The sequence below is a fragment of the Schistocerca cancellata genome, chromosome 6, assembly GCF_023864275.1.
Source record: "Schistocerca cancellata isolate TAMUIC-IGC-003103 chromosome 6, iqSchCanc2.1, whole genome shotgun sequence".
Lineage (NCBI taxonomy): Eukaryota > Metazoa > Arthropoda > Insecta > Orthoptera > Acrididae > Schistocerca > Schistocerca cancellata.
The window spans coordinates 240,811,599-240,830,008 of NC_064631.1; the positions used below are offsets into that span (position 1 = coordinate 240,811,599).

Consider the following 18,410-nt stretch of genomic DNA (forward strand, 5'->3'; position numbering starts at 1 on the left):
AAATGACATCTTGAATGACACGATAGTATGTGTCATGTTACATAACACGACATCATGTATCACATTCCTTTACTTGATATCGACGACTGCACCGGTATGGGTTTTTATTTCTTTTTTATTTTAGTGTCTTTCTAACCGTGTTGCTTATATTGTGGCAAGGGATAAAGCTTTCGCAAAACAACAGGACAACAATTAATTACATGTACTGGTATACCTTCTTACAGAATGTGAAGCAGTACGCACAGGTTTAAAACACAAACTGGTGCGCGTTATAAAACTCACAAAACATGTGTTTTTGCACGTAACATCTGAATAAGGCTAGATTTTTGAAAGAGGGTTTTCAGTTTTATGAAATTCAAATTTTATCTACTTGACTCCCTTTAAACCGTTTCCTTGCGATGAGCCGGCCGGGGTTGCCGAGCGGTTCTAGGCGGTACAGTCTGGAACCGCGCGACCGCTACGGACGCAGGTTCGAATTCTGCCTCGGGTATGGATGTGTGTGATGTCCTTAGGTTAGTTAGGTTTAAGTAGTTCTAAGTTCTAGGGGACTGATGACCTCAGAAGTTAAGTCCCATAGTGCTCAGAACCATTTGAACCATTTTGAACCTTGCGATGAATTCACATAAGAACAGATTTAACGTGCTACATTTAGCTCGTCTTCACACCATCGTATCTCTACAATGGATAAAGATTGTTGTTACTGTTGTGGTCTTCAGTCCTGAGACTGGTTTGATGCAGCTCTCCAAGCCACTCTATCCTGTGCAAGCTTCATCTCCCAGTACCTACTGCAACCTACATCCTTCTGAATCTGCTTAGTGTATTCATCTCTTGGTCTCCCTCTACGATTTTTACCCTCCTCGCTGCCCTCCAATACTAAATTGGTGATCCCTCGATGTCTCAGAACATGTCCTACCAACCGATCCCTTCTTCTAGTCAAGTTGTGCCACAAGCTCCTCTTCTCCCCAATTCTATTCAATATCTCCTCATTGGTTATGTGATCTACCCATCTAATCTTCAGCATTTTCTGTAGCAACATATTTCGAAAGCTTCTATTCTTTTTTTGTGTAAACTATTTATCGTCCACGTTTCACTTCCATACATGGCTACACTCCATACAAATACTTTCAGAAACGACTTCCTGACATTTAAATCTATACTCTATGTTAACAAATTCCTCTTCTTCAAAAACGCTTTCCTTGCTATTGCCAGTCTACATTTTATATCCTCTTTACTTCGACCATCATCAGTTATTTTGCTCCCCAAATAGCAAAACTCCTTTACTACTTTAAGTGTCTCATTTCCTAATCTAATTCCCTCAGCATCACTCGACTTAATTCGATTACATTCCATTATACTCGTTTTGCTTTTGTTGATGTTCATCTTATATCCCCCTTTCAGGACACTGTCCATTCCTTTCAACTGCTCTTCCAAGTCCTTTGCTGTCTCTGACAGAATTACAATGTCATCGGCGAACCTTAAAGTTTTTACTTCTTCTCCATGGATTTTAATACCTACTCCGAACTTTTCTTTTGTTTCCTTTATTGTTGCTCAATATACAGATTGAATAACATCGGGGATAGGCTACAACCCTGTCTCACTCCCTTAACCACTGCTGCCCTTTCGTACCCCTCTACTCTTATAACTGCCACCTGCTTTCTGTACAAATTGTAAATAGCCTTTCGCTCCCTGTATTTTACCCCTGCCACCTTCAGAATTTGAAAGAGAGTATTCCAGTCAACATTGTCAAAAGCTTTCTCTAAGTCTACAAATGCTAGAAACGTAGATTTGCCTTTCCTTAATCTTTCTTCTAAGATAAGTCGTAGGGTCAGTATTGCCTCACGTGTTCCAATAATTCTAAGGAATCCAAACTGATCTTCCCCGAGGTCAGCTTCTATCAATTTTTCCATTCGTCTGTAAAGAATTCGCGTTAGTATTTTGCAGCTGTGACTTATTAAACTGATAGTTCGGTAATTTTCATATCTGTCAACACCTGCTTTCTTTGGGATTGGAATTATTATATTCTTCTTGAAGTCTGAGGGTATTTCGCCTGTCTCATACATCTTGCTCACCAGATGATAGAGTTTTGTCAGGGCTGGCTCTCCCAAGGCCGTCAGTAGTTATAATGGGATGTTGTCTACTCCCGGGCCTTGTTTTGACTCAGGTCTTTCAGTGCTCTGTCAAACTCTTCACACAGTATCGTGTCTCCCATTTCATCTTCATCTACATCCTCTTCCATTTCCATAATATTGTCCTCAAGTACATCGCCCTTGTATAGACCCTCTACATACTCCTTCCAACTTTCTGCTTTCCTTTCTTTGCTTAGAACTGGGTTTCCATCGGAGCTCTTGATATTCATACAAGTGGCTCTCTTCTCTCCTAAAGTCCCTTTAACTTTCCTGTAGGTGGTATCTATCTTACCCCTAGTGAGATAAGCCTCTACATCCTTTCATTTGTCCTGTAGCCATCCCTGCTTAGCCATTTTGCACTTCCTGTCGATCTCATTTTTGAGACGTTTGTATTCCTTTTTGCCTGTTTCATTTACTGCATTTTTATATTTTCTCCTTTCATCAATTAAATTCAATATTTCTTCTGTTACCCAGGGGTTTCTACTAGCCCTCGTCTTTTTACCTATTTGATCCAATAAAAAAAATTATTTTGACTTTATCCATTTATCTATCACCGTGCAGAGTTTGACGCGACCCGTTCAAGTTTAAAATATAGAAGTTGCGCGCTTGCACGACCTCCCTGAAATACGTACACGTAATACCCAAACGAAGCAAGATTTTTTCAAACTGTAAAAAGTTGTCTTAGACCAATGCCCGATACACCGCTGAGCCAAATTTGAATCGTCAGTCTCGCTCCAGTCCGGAGTTATTTAAGAGTGACTTTTTTTTCACGTAAAATCCGAAAGAGAGTTGCTGTTTTTGCACATAAAATCCGAACGATGCACATACAAATAGTACCATAAGCCGAGCATTAACTTCAGTTAGTTAAAATCTTTTGCAAAAGGAATTAATTTCGTCGTTCAAATCTACATCTGCATCCATACTCCGCAAGCCACCTGGCGGTGTGTGGCGGAGGGTACCTTGAGTACCTCTATCGGTGCTCCCTTCTATTCCAGTCTCGTATTGTTCGTGGAAAGAAGGATTGTCGGTATGCCTCTGTGTGGCCTCTAATCTCTCTGATTTTATCCTCATTGTCTCTTCGCGAGATATACGTAGGAGGGAGCAGTATACTGCTTGACTCCTCGGTGAAGGTATGTTCTCGAAACTTCAACAAAAGCCCGTACCAAGCTACTGAGCGTCTCTCCCGCAGAGGCTTCCACTGGAGTTCATCTACCATCTCCGTAACGCTTCCGCGATTACTAAATGATCCTGTAACGAAGCGCGCTGCTCTCCGTTGGATCTTCTCTATCTCTTCTATCAACCCTATCCTGTACGGATCCCACACTGCTGAGCAGTATTCAAGCAGTGGGCGAACAAGCGTACTGTAACCTACTTCCTTTTTCTGATTGCATTTCCTTAGGAAATTAACTGGAACATAGTAAGACAAATATTGGAATGGCTATACAAGTGGCCGCTGGTCCGAGATAAACCAAAAAATGTTTACCCCGTCTTCCTACCTCAAATAGGAACCTCGCACCAAGACCTCGCCCCCCCCCCCCCCCCCCGCACCACAAAAGCACGATTCTGTGCGTGGTCTTTTTAGACATATTTCTTACACCACCTCCGCGCTTCTTACCTTTTCAGGGCTCGTTTCCTGCAGTTTTGACCCGATTTAGGAAAATTAACCTGTATAGGCAAATAGCAGCGTCTGGATCGTTCCAGACGTGACGCTTGGGCAGAAAGGCGAGTTGGGTATCTCGTGGCATACGTCCGTCGCGGAACCTGGCAGTCAGGCGTTTTTACTGCTGATGACGGCGGAGACAAGCTGTCGAACGGTTGGACGTTTTATTCGAAACGACACGGCTCGGAAACCGAGAAGGTTTTATTCAATCGGTCATTGGCGTTACGGGCGCACTCGCGACGTGGTTGGCAGCTGATTTACGCACGAGCGCGTGACTCGCCCCGAACCAGGTATTCTGTATTGACTGGTAAGTCGGTAGCGGCAGTCGGGCTTTACGTGCGGGCAGAAGTGGCGAGTCGCAGGGCTCTGTGGTGACCGGCAGCCTAATTGCCGCGGCTCCGCGACCCCGGCGCCATTTAGCGGCTAACGAGCGCGCCTCTGCCGGCGCGCCGGGGAGATTGACGGCCCGCGAAGGCCGGTGTCCGGCGGCGCCTGCTCGTTAGCGCGACGCGGGCCGCGGTCCGCTACGCCCGCGCATTTCATCAGTCCGGCGTGAGTTATGGCCGCGGCGGGCCGCTGACGGACGGCCATATCAGTAATTGGCCGCCGCACAAGGCGCCGCCTTTTCTTGTGCTCCGCCGCGGCGGCCGCCTTTGAGAGCGGGCGAGTAAGTCATCCCCGTGACGCTTCTTGTTACCGCCGCCCCACCTTCAGTCCCGCTCCCGTACGCCAGAGCTGCACTCGGCCACCTGGATCGCCGCGGCAGCTCGCGGAAACCTCACGCTGGCGATAGGAAAAATTGACCGGCCAAAATCGATAGCGGTATTTTGTTCCGAATAACTGGTACCCTTCGGTATTTGTTTGGACACGGCAATAACAGGTATTTCTTTTAAAATTAGTTCAAATGGCTCTGAGCACTATGGGACTTAACTTCTGAGGTCATCAGGCCCCTAGACTTAGAACTACTTAAACCTAACTAACATAAGGACATCACACACATCCATGCCCGAGGCAGAATTCGAACCTGCGACCGTAGCGGTCGCTCGGCTCCAGACTGTAGCGTCTAGAACCGCACGGCCACACCGGCCGGCAGGTGTTTCTTTTGTTTTTTACTAATAACTGAGAAGGGAAAAATACGAAACACTAGCTAGCCATATAACAGCAGTGCTAAAATTTTCCGTTTTTAAATAAACCTTTTTTATGGGAGGATTAAGTTTTATTTTTAAAATTTGCATTCCTTTGCTATACTACGTTATTACAGAAAAAAGGAAAAGCGATAAGTGATATTTTAAAAACAGTGACGAAACGACGAACAAAGATATGGCAAAAGAATTGGTATACAATTTCTGACACAATAACGTCTCTGTTGCCGTGTGTCGTGGCTTAAGGTACACGACTGGCCATTAAACTTGTTACACCACGAAGACGACGTGCTATAGACGCGAAATTTAACCGACAGGAAGAAGATGCTGTGAATAGCTTTTCAGAGCAATCACACAAGGTTGGCACCGGTGGCGACACCTACAACGTGCTGACACGAGGAAAGTTTCCAACCGATTTCTCATACACAAACAGAAGTTGACCGGCGTTGCCTGGTGAGACATTGTTGCGATTGCAGAGTATCGTATCGCGACATTACTGTTCGCGTTGCTCGAGATCCAATGACTGTTAGCAGATTATGGAATCGGTGGGTTCAGGAGGGTAATACGGAACGCCGTGCTGGATACCAACGGCCACGTATCACTAGCAGTCGGGATGACAAGCATCTTATCCGCATGGCGGTAACGGATCGTGCAGCCACGTCTCGATCCATGAGTCAACAGATGGGGACGTTTGCAAGACAACAACCATCTGCACGAACAGTTCGACAACGTTTGCATCAGCATGGACTATCAGCTCGGAGACCATGGCTGCGGTTACCCTTGACGCTGCATCACAGACAGGAGCGCCTGCGATGGGGTACTCAACGACGAACCTGGGTGTACGAATGGCAAAACGTCATTCTTTCGGATGAACCAAGGTTCTGTTTACAGCATCATGATGGTCGCATCCGTGTTTGGCGACATCGCGGTGAACGCACATTGGAAGCGTGTATTCGTAATCGCCATACTGGCGTATCACCAGGCGTGATGGTATGGGGTGCCATTGGTTACACGTCCCGGTCACCTCTTGTTCGCACTGACGGCACTTTGAACAGTGGACGTTACATTTCAGATGTGTTACGACCCGTGGCTCTACCCTTCATTCGATCTCTGCGAAACCCTACATTTCAGCAGGATAATGCATGACCGCATGTTGCAGGTCCTGTACGGGCCATTCTGGATACAGAAAGTGTTCGACTGCTACCCTGGCCAGCACATTCTCCAGATCTCTCACCAATTGAAAACGTCTGGTCAATGGTGGCCGAGCAACTGGCTCGTCACAAACGCCAGTCACTACTCTTGATGAACTGTGGTGTCGTGTTTAAGCTGCATGGGCAACTGTACCTGTACACGCCGTCTAAGCTCTGTTTGACTGAATGCCCAGGCGTATGAAGGCCAGAGGTGGTTGTTCTGGGTACTGATTTCTCAGGATCTATGCACCCAAACTGCGTGAAAATGTAATCACATGTCAGTTCTAGTATAATATATTTGTCCAATGAATACCCGTTTATCATCTGCATTTCTTCTTGGTGTAGCAATTTTAATGGCCAGTTGTGTATATGTATACCAAACTTGACAGAATTCTTTCCATTGGTTGAGGATGGGCTTCCTGCCCTTGGTTTTTTTTTCAGACGCGTTTCTTTTTATTGAGGTAAACTATCATCAGTGGTCGGTGATTAAGTTATTTACATGTGAAAAACAGTGCGTTAAGAATATTATGATTTGTACTTACGGTGATTTTTGCTTGATTTCTCGCTTACATCGGGAAATTATCTGAAAATATACATTTTAGCATTTTAGTGGCCATGTTAATCACACGTTTTTGCTTCGAATGATCGTTCCTGTTATATCTGTAAGTAATTACCATTCCTCTTGGAATACCCTACATACACTGCCGGAAAAAAATAGTACTTCTAGAAAGACGATATCGATTTTGATCTGATGACGGCGTATATCACCTGGGGGATAGTTGATGTGCTGATAATGGTTTCGTCGTCGTCTGTTAACAGGTGGAATAGTGACGCAGCTATCAGAGCGCCAACTAAGTCTACCCTTTTATGGGGAATGCTCACAGCCAGAAGGATCAATATGGTGCAAACGTGGGAAGCAAGAAAGCAACCGTGGCGCGGAGACGCACTCGTGCTTCCTATAGCGAGCTAAGAGAGTTTGAAAGGAGTCAAATTGTGGCCTTCCGAGTAGCAGGATTATCCTTTCGGAGAAGCGTCGCAGAAGATAGATGTGCTGCTCCAGTTGTGCAGTGATGCTGGTATCAGTGGACACGTGAACATTCTCACACCTGTAGACAAGGTTCTGGATGTCCACGCAGCACAGACGCCCTCCAGGAACGTCGTATTGTAAGGGCAGCAGTGGCAGATCTTAAAGCTACAACAGCACAGATAAGAGGGCCTGTGAACTCAGACGTGTCAACACGAACTGTTGCGAACCGGTTATTAGTAGTCAGGCTACAGGCAGGCACACCCCTCGCCCGTCTTCCACTCACGCCACAGCTTTGACGTGCACGGCTCAACTGGTGCCGTCGGACGATCACCTGGAAGATGGAATGCCTCGCCGTGCTCTTTAGCGACGAGGGCGGATTCTGCCTGCACGCAAGTGGTGGGAGTGTCGGAGTATGATCTCAGCCTGATGAGAGCTGTCTCGTAGAGAACATTCGTCCAACACACACTGGCCCCTCCTCAGGCCCTAAGGTCTGCGGTGCGATAAGCTACAACTCTCGCTCACCTTTGGTGTTTCTGGAGGGGACTCTAAACAGCACTCGGTACTTGCAGAATGTTGTCAGACCCGGCGTTCTTGCAACAGGAAGGTGATGTGTTGTCCCAACGGGATACTGCTTGTCCACAATTCCCGTGAAACTCAACTTTCTGTGCAAGACGTGCAGCAACTTCCATGACCAGACTTATATAAAAGTTTTTTTTTTAATTACCACTACCAGTCACAAACTTTGTCAACTATTGTATTACTTATTCATCTTCAGGCTAAATGGCATTACAAAAACAACTTTATAATAAGACCATACTGATGTTACATAGTCTTTTCGTAAATGCTGTGGTCATCCTGTGGAAGAAGAGAAAACTTAGTAAGAGGCGATGCCACTTTGGAAGCTAGACTGATGTTTGCATGAAAATGTTTAGTAACGGTTACTCATTTTTTTCTTCTGGCGTGACGGTCTCGTTGTGATGCGCTGGGGTGGTTTCCATTTCCGTGGCTGTCTTGGTCACTGTTCACAAATTGTCACTAACATAGCAGTAGCTTGGATACATGATCACAAACAGTTCTGTAGTGCAGTGGACAAGATGGCGGTCGAAATACAGTCGGTTTCGATTTGACCATCGATTTGTCGATCTTCGTGGTGTCAGGTGTTTACCTGTCTTCTGCATTCGGATCTCAGGTGGCCTTCTTTTCCGCACTCCGAACAGGTCAGAGCCTAGCCGTCGTGTGTAATTATTGCACGGAATCCGCTGATCTACAAGTAAGACGGTACGTGGCTTTGGAGATCTATGGTGACCTGACGGACACCATTTACGGCAGGATATATCCGAAACTGCATCCACTTCTCCGCAGTATTGCCGTGGACTGTGCCGTATGGTCGGAGTGCCGCGACGACTTCCTGTGCAGGAAGTTCGAATGCCAATTCGAAAATGCGTATCGTACGCATACCTAAGCCCACGTGGTCGACGGTTACCGCCCCGACATTACCATCAACATGACAGAAGCGGAGCTCCTGTTTGGTCTATTTAAACATAAACCGTGCTGCTCACGACCGACAAATGTATTCTTATAATGTCGGTTGCCGGGATCTGCACTTTCTCTCGCAGAAAACACTTGACCTCGAGTGCCTTGGTAGGGCATAATCGTAGCAGAAAGTAATTCGGAGTGTAGCTTTACGGTAACGGTTCGCCATGTATCGTAGACAGTAAAGCCGGCACGTAAACGACGGCCGCAAGAATGTAAACAGGGCGAGCTCGCGCTCCACACACATAAACCCTGCCGTGTCGCTCTGTTGCCCTGCCAAAAGCAGACTACATTTGACTGTCCAAGCACGACTCAAAGCCAGACCCAAGCTTCCATATGCCGTCAGCCGTGTGTCTGCATCCTGTTCTCGCACATCCATTATGTATATACCCGTACAGGGGAGACATTTTACTTCAAAGTCGCTTGCTCAGTATCGGTGGATAAGTATGATATTGCAGCGCCTGTGTTATTCAGAAATACCATTCAAAGTTCCTTCAGACATCAAAGGAAGAGGCATTGCGGTGACTACAGCCGTTATGAAATACATTAAATGTATTCGCAGTTGCAGCGATGCATATCCAAAGGAACACTTCATCGTAATTCAGAATAACACAGGGATTCCACTGCACAGTCAAATATTCATTCCTTTCCTTTCTTTTTGAGTCTTATGCCGACTGGGAATGTAGCGGAGTTTCGCCTTCGAACTTCTAGAATGTCGGAAATTCCTATAGAATTTGCATCTCTGACACGATAGTTTTGAAAGCTATGTTTTATCCACAGCGCACGTTCAAAGTTTGACCTTAAAACATCGAAATATCAAGTAGCAGCAACACCGTTGCCAGCCATATACTCTGCCACTCGAGGGACATTGCTATCTTCCGATCTCCTCAGACCCAACACCAAAGAATGTCACTGTTTACAAGTCGCCTCACGTAAGCCCAACGTACTGGTCACCCCATAAAAGAACATACTTGTCCAGAATGAGATTTTCACTCTGCAGCGGAGTGTGCGCTGATATGAAACTTCCTGGCAGATTAAAACTGTGTGCCGGACCGAGACTCGAACTCCGGACCTTTGCCTTTCGCGGGCAAGTGCTCTACCAACTTTTTTTTATCTCATTTTGTTCGCTTTTGTTCGTCGTAACTGCTCGAGGCGGACGTCGTAAGACACCCTTTTAAGTTCGTTGTTGATCGATTAACTCAGTTTTTTTTTTATTACAGAGGGCAACTACCCATCTGACCGAAGACGGTGAGCTAACTTGCCGGCAAAGAGGGTAAACTTTTCATTCGAGGGAAGACTTGCACCAAGGACGTCTCGTTCCGCAGCTGCTCACACTAACCACGGGACCACGGCGCTCCCTAGAGATCAAATGGTTCAAATGGCTCTGGGCACTATGGGACTTAACAGCTATGGTCATCAGTCCCCTAGAACTTAGAACTACTTAAACCTAACTAACCTAAGGACAGCACACAACACCCAGTCATCACGAGGCAGAGAAAATCCCTGACCCCGCCGGGAATCAAAACCGGGAACCCGTGCGCGGGAAGCGAGAACGCTACCGCACGACCACGAGCTGCGGACACTTCCTGGCAGATTAAAACTGTGTGCCGGACCGAGACTCGAACTCAGGACCTTTGCCTTTCGCGGGCAAGTGCTCTACCAACTGAGCTACCTAAGTGCTCAGTTGGTAGAGCACTTTCCCGCGAAAGGCAAAGGTCCTGAGTTCGAGTCTCGGTCCGACACACAGTTTTAATGTGCCAGGAAGTTTCAATGTACTTGTCGATTCGCAGCCCTGTAGATGGCGTAGCGTTTCTACCAGGCGGTCATAAGACCCTCCACAGATAGCGTAAGTCAAAACATTGCAGCGATTCCAGATTTTTTTTTTTAGTTTTGGGGAAATATATTTTTAAAGGGAACTTGTCCGAAGTGAAATTTTTGGGGAAAAAAATTTCGGTACCGGGGAAATTTGGGAAGTATTTTATCTGTCTAGCCTTACTACTAATGTCACCTCGGATACTTTTGTTCGAACAATACATACTTAATTTTTAGATTTTCATTAGACGTCACTCTGCCTTCAAATCAATCCAGAGGCCTGCTCTTTTGTGGGAGACGTTAGGCCCAGCAGGATGATACCTCTCCGTGACGTGACTGTGACGTGAACATGACCAGTTTCGACCGTTTGGCGTGGTCCTATCGACTTCTGAGGAGACACACTATTGAATTTCGTCGTTTTATTTCAAGCTTGTATTTAGTGGGTTTTAAATTAGAACGTATGTCCTAAGAATATAATTATGCTGTTTCAGATACTGCGTATCTCCCGAAAACGTGTCGGTATTGATATGATTTGCTACAATTAAATACAAGGTAATGGAAGATCGGCGGTTAAGCGCCTTGACAAGGTATAAGTAAAAAACACAGTTGCAGGTTTTGTGTGTTCACATTAGCGTAGAGGGTAGAGAGGTGTCGAGTTGAGAAGGGAAGTGCGGTCTGTGTGCTAATGGTAAATCAGTAGAATAACGATAAAAACATGAAGAAAGAAAATGTGGCACCGTTAGATCATATTTGTTCTTTTTCTGGTCAGGCTGTTGTTTTTATTTGCAAATTTAAAATTTTAATTTAGGTGCTATCATTTCTTGATACGTATTATAAATTTTACGGACGTGAACACACAACTCCAACTCTTCAAGCTGCCAATGCTGATAAAAAATAATATCTTACAGGAGTAGGTAGAGTTAAGATATTTTGGAAAAAGTGCTGAAATGGTATCATTTTGGGGAATTTTTTTGTGTTATGACGAAATTTCTATAACTCAATCCGGAAACCCTGAAACATTGCTGTTGTGTGTATGTGCCAGTAGGTTGTACTGAATCAGCGTAGTAAAATGGGGCAACATGGGGACGTGACAAAGTAGCGAAAGGAGTTTTCATGTTTTTCACGTACGATGACCACACTGTTAATTGTTGACTGATTTGTCAGTGTGTCAAAGCAGACTGTCGTAAATGTGTACAACGAGTGCTGCAACACGTACAGCCATGTAATACGGCCTATGAAAGTGCTTGTAAAGAACAGTACACAACGACAGTACGTGGAGACGAGTGTCACTCATTGTCAACCATGTTAGGTTGCAAGTCTGACATGAATTTGTGCTGTCAGTGAACGCAGATTTACCTCATCCGGTTTCGAACCGAAAGTTGCGGAGGGAACTGTATTCAATGGACATCTGAATTTGGGTACCTAGCAAAACGCCATTGCTCACTTATATAAAACAGTACATATTCAATGGGCCAAATAACAAAGAAACTGCACAGTGTGCTCTGACAAGTCCCGATTTTTCCTCTTTTCAAATGATGCCAGGTAGTGCCCCGAACGGGGCGATGAGGAGTTTAGCCCGCACTGTGTGTAAGGCATAGATTAGGCCTGAGGTGGTTCTGTCATGTTTTGGGGGTGTTTTTTATTTTACTACGAGTTAGGAACACTGATTCATATTTACGTGAATATGAACTAGGGTTTTCCACATGCACAGTGACCAAATGTTGCCCTTTCTCCTAGATGACAATAGCTGTGTTCATAGGGCTTTACACCTACGTTCCTGCTGTGACAAACACTCAGACACTCTGACGCACCTCAGTTGTCCGCTAAACCACGTGATTTCAATCCCAAAAAAGCTAATTGTAGTTATGTGTGTATCTGATGAATCATAGCAATACACGTCTCCGCAACCTGGTGTCTCTACAGGCTCTAGTCATCAATGATTGGCATTATGGAAGAAATTTATGCATTGGCTTCCTTCCCGAATCGAGGCCATTATCAAGGCTGTTTGGCACGGTATTAGTGTGACGTATCTTCGGATAGAGTAATTGTTTGTTCGGCGTTCTTGTTTTCAGTGTGACCAACGTAATAGTCGCGAGAGAACAGCACGTTTATTGATCTTTAAAACAATTCTCATTTATTCTTCAGTCTCAGTTGCGCAGTTTTAAATGCATGAAACGTTTCGATTTCTCTGGATGATCTTCAGAGCTATGTAGATGCTCCAGCAGCCCTCCGTGTCTATGTCACACCATCGGTATTTTAATACGTTGTCCTGACGCAGAAACGACGGGTTGTTGACGCAGCTACACAGATCTGAAATGACCCAGAGAGACCGAAACGTTTCATATATTTAAAACTGTGCAACTGAGACTGAAAATAAATAAGAATTGTTTTAAAGTGAGTTTTTTTCATTTTGAAGGAATACCGCACGTACACGCTACCAAAGAAGATTTTCAGAATAAGAGGTTTTTTTTATTGTGCTGCAGGTGCTACTGGCGATCGGCCGCGATGACGCGCAGAGCGACACGTTGCGGTCGGCGGCGGAGCGGCTGGGCTACGACTGTCGCGTCGTGCGCAGCCGGGACGCTTGCGTCGAGTCGTTCCAGGCGGCGCCTCCAGAGGTCGTCATCATCGACTGCCGCTACCCACGCAACCTGGACGGCGAGGCTACTTGCAGGTAGGATTCATCATCATCATCATCATCATTCATCAAGTCGTACGGTAGCAGTTCGTGTGATCTTGTTTTAGGCGCAAGCTAATTTTTTGGGCACTAGGTTGTATTGTACGTAGCAGCATGCTGTGTACAGTCGGTCCAAATTAGACAGAAACACGATTGGACTTTAGCTTGCTGTAGCCAGTTGTATGAATTTTATGAGGACTACTGAGGACCACTTTCATTATTATTATTATTGAAGGTCCAGTCAGTCGCGAAATTAAAAGCACAGTGAAAATCCAATGAAGCTTTGCGGAGATGTGCTGCACTGTCTTTCTAGCACTCCCACTGATCGCGTCAAGAAGAAATTTTCAATTTGAAGTCCACAGTGAGAACGTAAATTTGCCTAAAACTACACAGGGTGAATCAGCTGCTCCTACCGATAGGTTTCATCCAACCCACAACGCCTTGAAAAATCACATGTGAGATTTCGAATTCTCTCGCTCACTACGCTTTAACCGTTAGTCTTACAGGACCTTCCTGTAGGAAATTTAATGTAGTTAAATTTTTATGGGGATACGTTTTCACTTGAGACCACAGTTTTTCGAGTTTTTCAAGAAAAACGTGTTTGAATGTCACTTTCTTACGCTTTTCTTGAATAACTCGGAAACTGTGACCTCTAGGGAAAGCTTATAACAGTACACAATTTAACTACATTAAATTTCCTACGAAATGGCCTGCTCATTTTTTTCTGTAGGACTAACAGTTTTCATGTAGTGAGCGAGAGAATACGAAAATCTTGTGCGTGATATTTTAAAGGCGTTGTGGGATGCATAAAACCCATGAGTAGGGGTATCTAAACCGCACTGTATAGTCTCTCACCAAGTGTGAAGTGCATGCTGAGGCATTCGACCTCATTTCATTCCAACTGCATAACGTAACTATCACCCATAACAGCAAAGTGCAGCAATGGTTTAGGAATTTCAAAGCAGGACGTACAGACTTTCACTATGCAGACCGTTGGGCAAGGAAGCGAATGTCAATCGATGATCTTGTTCAGCCAGTAGATCAAACTATTCGACAATATCACCTACGAAGAGCAATCCAGAACAAGGAAAGAGGATTGTTGTCATCAGACGTTCTCATTCTTCAAGACTGCAACATAGACGGTCATGCAGCGTTTTCGATGCAAGGTGCTCGATGACCCGCTATAGAGGTCGGAATTCACTCGCTCTGAGCTTCATATCTTTGCCCACATGGAAACACTGACTGTGAGGATAGCATTTTGGCACAGACAGAAACTGCAGACCAGCAGGTATTAGAAAGCTGGTACCAGAAACCGACAAATGTCTAAGTCAGAGTGCTGACTATGTACAGAAATAGTTGAAGTTCTAAATAATGTTGCAAATAAAACATTTTTGATTTTCACTGTGGTTTTGCAATTCGCGACCAGTCGGCTCTCCCAAAAAAGAAAGCTCACACAAATCAGCGCAAGCGTTAAGAAATAATTTTCTTCCCTTTTAGTGGCGAGTTAATCGTAGGTTACTGGAGTAACGAAGGTATCAAGCTACTGGAAAAAAATCGGACACAAGCACACAACTATAGGCCTACATCCCCGAAGTCAATTCCTTCTAGAATTATGAATATCATTTATTCTGATGGACCATAATGTTTTTGGACAAGTAAAATCTCCTTCATTAAAGTCAACATGGATTTTACACACAGGTGTCTTGCGAAACTCAGCTTGTTTAGTAGATATCGAAGTCCAGGTTAATGCCGACTTCCTTGAAGTAATCAGACCATTCAATACAATTCCTTACGAATGCTCAGTGAAAAAACTTCCAGCTTGCCGAGAATGAAACCAGATTGGTGAATGGATTCTGGAACTCTTATCACATAGAACTCAACACTCTGGGGTTGGGTTGAGTTGATTTGGGGGAAGGAGACCAAACTGCGAGGTCATCGGTCTCATCGGATCATGGAAGGATGAGGAAGGAAGTCGATCGTGTCGTTTCAGAGGCACCATCCTGGCATTTGCCTGAAGCGATTTAGGGAAATCACGGAAAACCTAAATCAGGATGGCCGGACGCGAGATTGAACCGTCGTCCTCCCAAATGCGAGTCCAGTGTGCTAACCACTGCGCCACCTCGCTCGGTCCAACACTCTGGTCTTAATGGAACAGAATAGACACATGTATAGCTAATTGCAGGTCTATCCCAGAAGAGCATTACAGGACTGCTACTGTTTACATTATAACGTCAGAAGCTCCATGATGGTGTTTGCAGACGATAATGTAGTCTACAGGAAGGACGTCGATGGTTGGTGTAGGAACCGGCAGTTGATCTTGAGCATAAATAAATGCAACATATTTCGCATAAACAGGTTAAAAGATCCTATACTGTTCGATTGCCACAAATCAGTGGAAAGAATAACAATCGTTTAAAGTATGTAACAGTTTCAATTGATGTATCAGTAATTTTGCGAGCAAACAGTAGTGAGTTTGTTCTTCCTTTCTTCCGCCTTTATGCTGTATTTCTTAATTCTGGGTCCAGCTACCAATTAAAACTCTATTTCTGATCTACAGTTTCATTCTGGCACTGAACTACATGGCAGTTATTATGATTACTCGTTTGGTAGCAACATGCTGATACTTCCGCTTCCTTGATACTGCTCTAAATTTTAATTATGTGGTCGAGTACGGCCGCTAATTTTTCATTTTTAATCTTTCCTTCCCATAAGCTTCAGGAAACCCTTTTCCATCCATCACCACAGACGAAGAGTAGGTTCCCAATTCCACACCTTGAAATATAGCCTGACGTCTACTTCTTCTATAAAACCTAAGTTTTTTCTCTCCGCCCATCTCCCTCCTCTACCACGACCACCACCACCACCACTACCTCATCCTCCTCCTCCTCCTCCTCCTCCTCCTGCTCCTCCTCCTCTTAGTTTTCTTCGTCTTCTTCTACTACTACTGATCCTTTGTCTTCTCTTTCTTTTCCTCCTGCCCGTCTTCCTAGCACATTACAGTTACCTCTCATCTTTTCTCTCCTTAAGCCCAATTACATTTCACCTGTACCAAAATACTTTCGCCATTCCACATCTTCTTCCTAAATTAATAGTTTTTGCACCTTTACCCATGCTTTCACCTTCTACATCATCATTATGACATCTCTGTTCTTCTTACTATATTGCTGAGCCGTAACATTATGCTTAGTAGCGTATTGGTCCTCCTTTGGAACTCAACACAGCAGCCACTCTGTGTGCGTGGGCCTTCGCACGCTGTCGTACACAAGTGACACTTACATGAACAAGTGCATACACTGCGATTTGTACTAAACATTACAGGATGATGGCCGTTGATGACCATGCTGTCCACAAATATGTCTGTCAAGCGATTTTTTTTAACGAAGTACACACAACTGTTACTATAGACGCACTTCAGAATGGGCAGTTCCCGAAAGTAATAGGACAAATAAAATACTCTATGAAAAAGGAAAAGAACGACACAGCACGAAGGAATTTTCCGAATGGGATGGAAATCAATAGATGTGATGTACATGTACAGACGAACAAATGATTGCAAATTCACAGCAATTGGATAATTTTTTCGAGAGAAAGAGCTTCACAAATTGAGCAAGTCAGTAACGCACTGGTTCACCTCTGATCCCTATATAAGCAGTTATTCGGCTTGCCATTGATTGATAGGATTGTTGGATGTCCTCATGAGGGATATCGTGCAAAATTCTGTGCACCTGGCGTGTTAGATAGAGAAAATCCCGCATTGGTTGGAGGACCCTGCTCATAATGCTCCAGACTGTCTCAACTGGAGAGAAATAGTGACCTCGCTGACCACGATAAGTATTGGCACGCATGAAGAGAAGCAGTAGAGGCACTCACCATGTGCGAGTACGGCGTTATCTTGCAGAAATATAAGCGCAGGATGGCTTGCCATGAAGGGCAACAAAACGTAGCGTAGAAAATCATCGACGTACACTGTGCTGTAATAGTGCCACAGATGACAACCAAAGAGGTCCTCCTATGAAAGAGCCGGCCGCTGTGGCCGAGCGGTTCTAGGCGCTTCAGTCTGGAACCACGCTACCGCTACGGTCGCAGGTTCGAATCCTGCCTCGGGCATGGATGTGTGTGATGTCCTTAGGTTAGTTATGCTTAAGTAGTTCTAAGTTCTGGGTGACTGATGACCTCAGATGTTAAGTCTCATAGTGTTCAGAGCCATTTGAACCATTTTTTTGCTATGAAAGAAATGCCACTCCAGACCACCACTCGTGGTTGGCGAGCCGTATGGTGGGTATCCTACCATTGTCCTGGGCGTCTCCAGACACGTCTTCGCTCGTCATTGAGGCTCATTTCGAATCGGGACCCATCACTGAAGATAATTCTACTACATTCAATGTGATTTCAGCCCGAAGACTTGACTGGTAACGCCCCAGACAGTGGTGGGATATCAACCTGAGTGTCGCCCTCCATTTGGCCCGACATTCATGAGCGACGGTCTGGGATGTCACTTCTTTTCACAGCAGGACCCCTTTGGTTGTCATCCGCGACACCCACACAGCACAGTGATACGTCGACAATATTCTATGCGCCGTTTTCTTGTCCTTCAAGGCAAGCCATCCAGTGCTTACATTTCAGCAACATAACGCCTTCCCGCCTGCACACGGGGAGATTTTCTACAGCTCGTCTTCGTGCTTGCCAAACCCTACCTCGGCCAGCGAGGCCGCCGGATCTCTCCTCAGTTCAGAACATAAGGAGCATTAAGAGCAGGGCCCTCGAACTAGCTTGACATTTTCAAGGTGTAATGCGCCAATTGAACAGAATTTTGCACGATATCCCTCAGGAGGACATGCAAGAACCCTTTCAATCTATGGCAAGCCGAATAACTGTTTGGTTAAGTGACACAGGTGGACCAACGTGTTATTAACATGCTCAGTTCGTAAGCTTTTCCTGTTGAATAAATCATCCGACTTTTCTGGAGCTGTAATCATTTGTTTTCCTGTGCATGTTCATCACATCTACCGATTTCCGTCCCATTCAGATAATTCTTTCGTCGTATTTTTTGTCTTAGTGAGTGTTTTAAACGCAGTCTGGTGGAATAATGTCCTTCTTCAAAATGCTTGGTAGGTTTCCGGAGGTATGTGACACCAGATATCCACACACAAGTCACGCAACTCCCGTACATTACGGGCCGCTGGTTTGTGGGCTCGGAGTAGGTGCCCGATAGCGTCCCTGATGTGTTCCATTGGAGAATTTGA

The 18,410-nt window shown here is 45.0% G+C and overlaps 1 protein-coding gene across 1 annotated transcript in view; it reads left to right on the forward strand.

Moving 5' to 3' along the window:
- LOC126191056 (high affinity cAMP-specific and IBMX-insensitive 3',5'-cyclic phosphodiesterase 8A) overlaps positions 1–18,410 on the forward strand; it is a 1,161,190-nt gene that overhangs the window by 690,269 nt on the left and 452,511 nt on the right. The window contains exon 4 of the mRNA XM_049931769.1: positions 12,974–13,164. Within this exon, the coding sequence (XP_049787726.1) occupies positions 12,974–13,164 (191 nt within the window). The remainder of the gene's footprint in view (positions 1–12,973; positions 13,165–18,410) is intronic.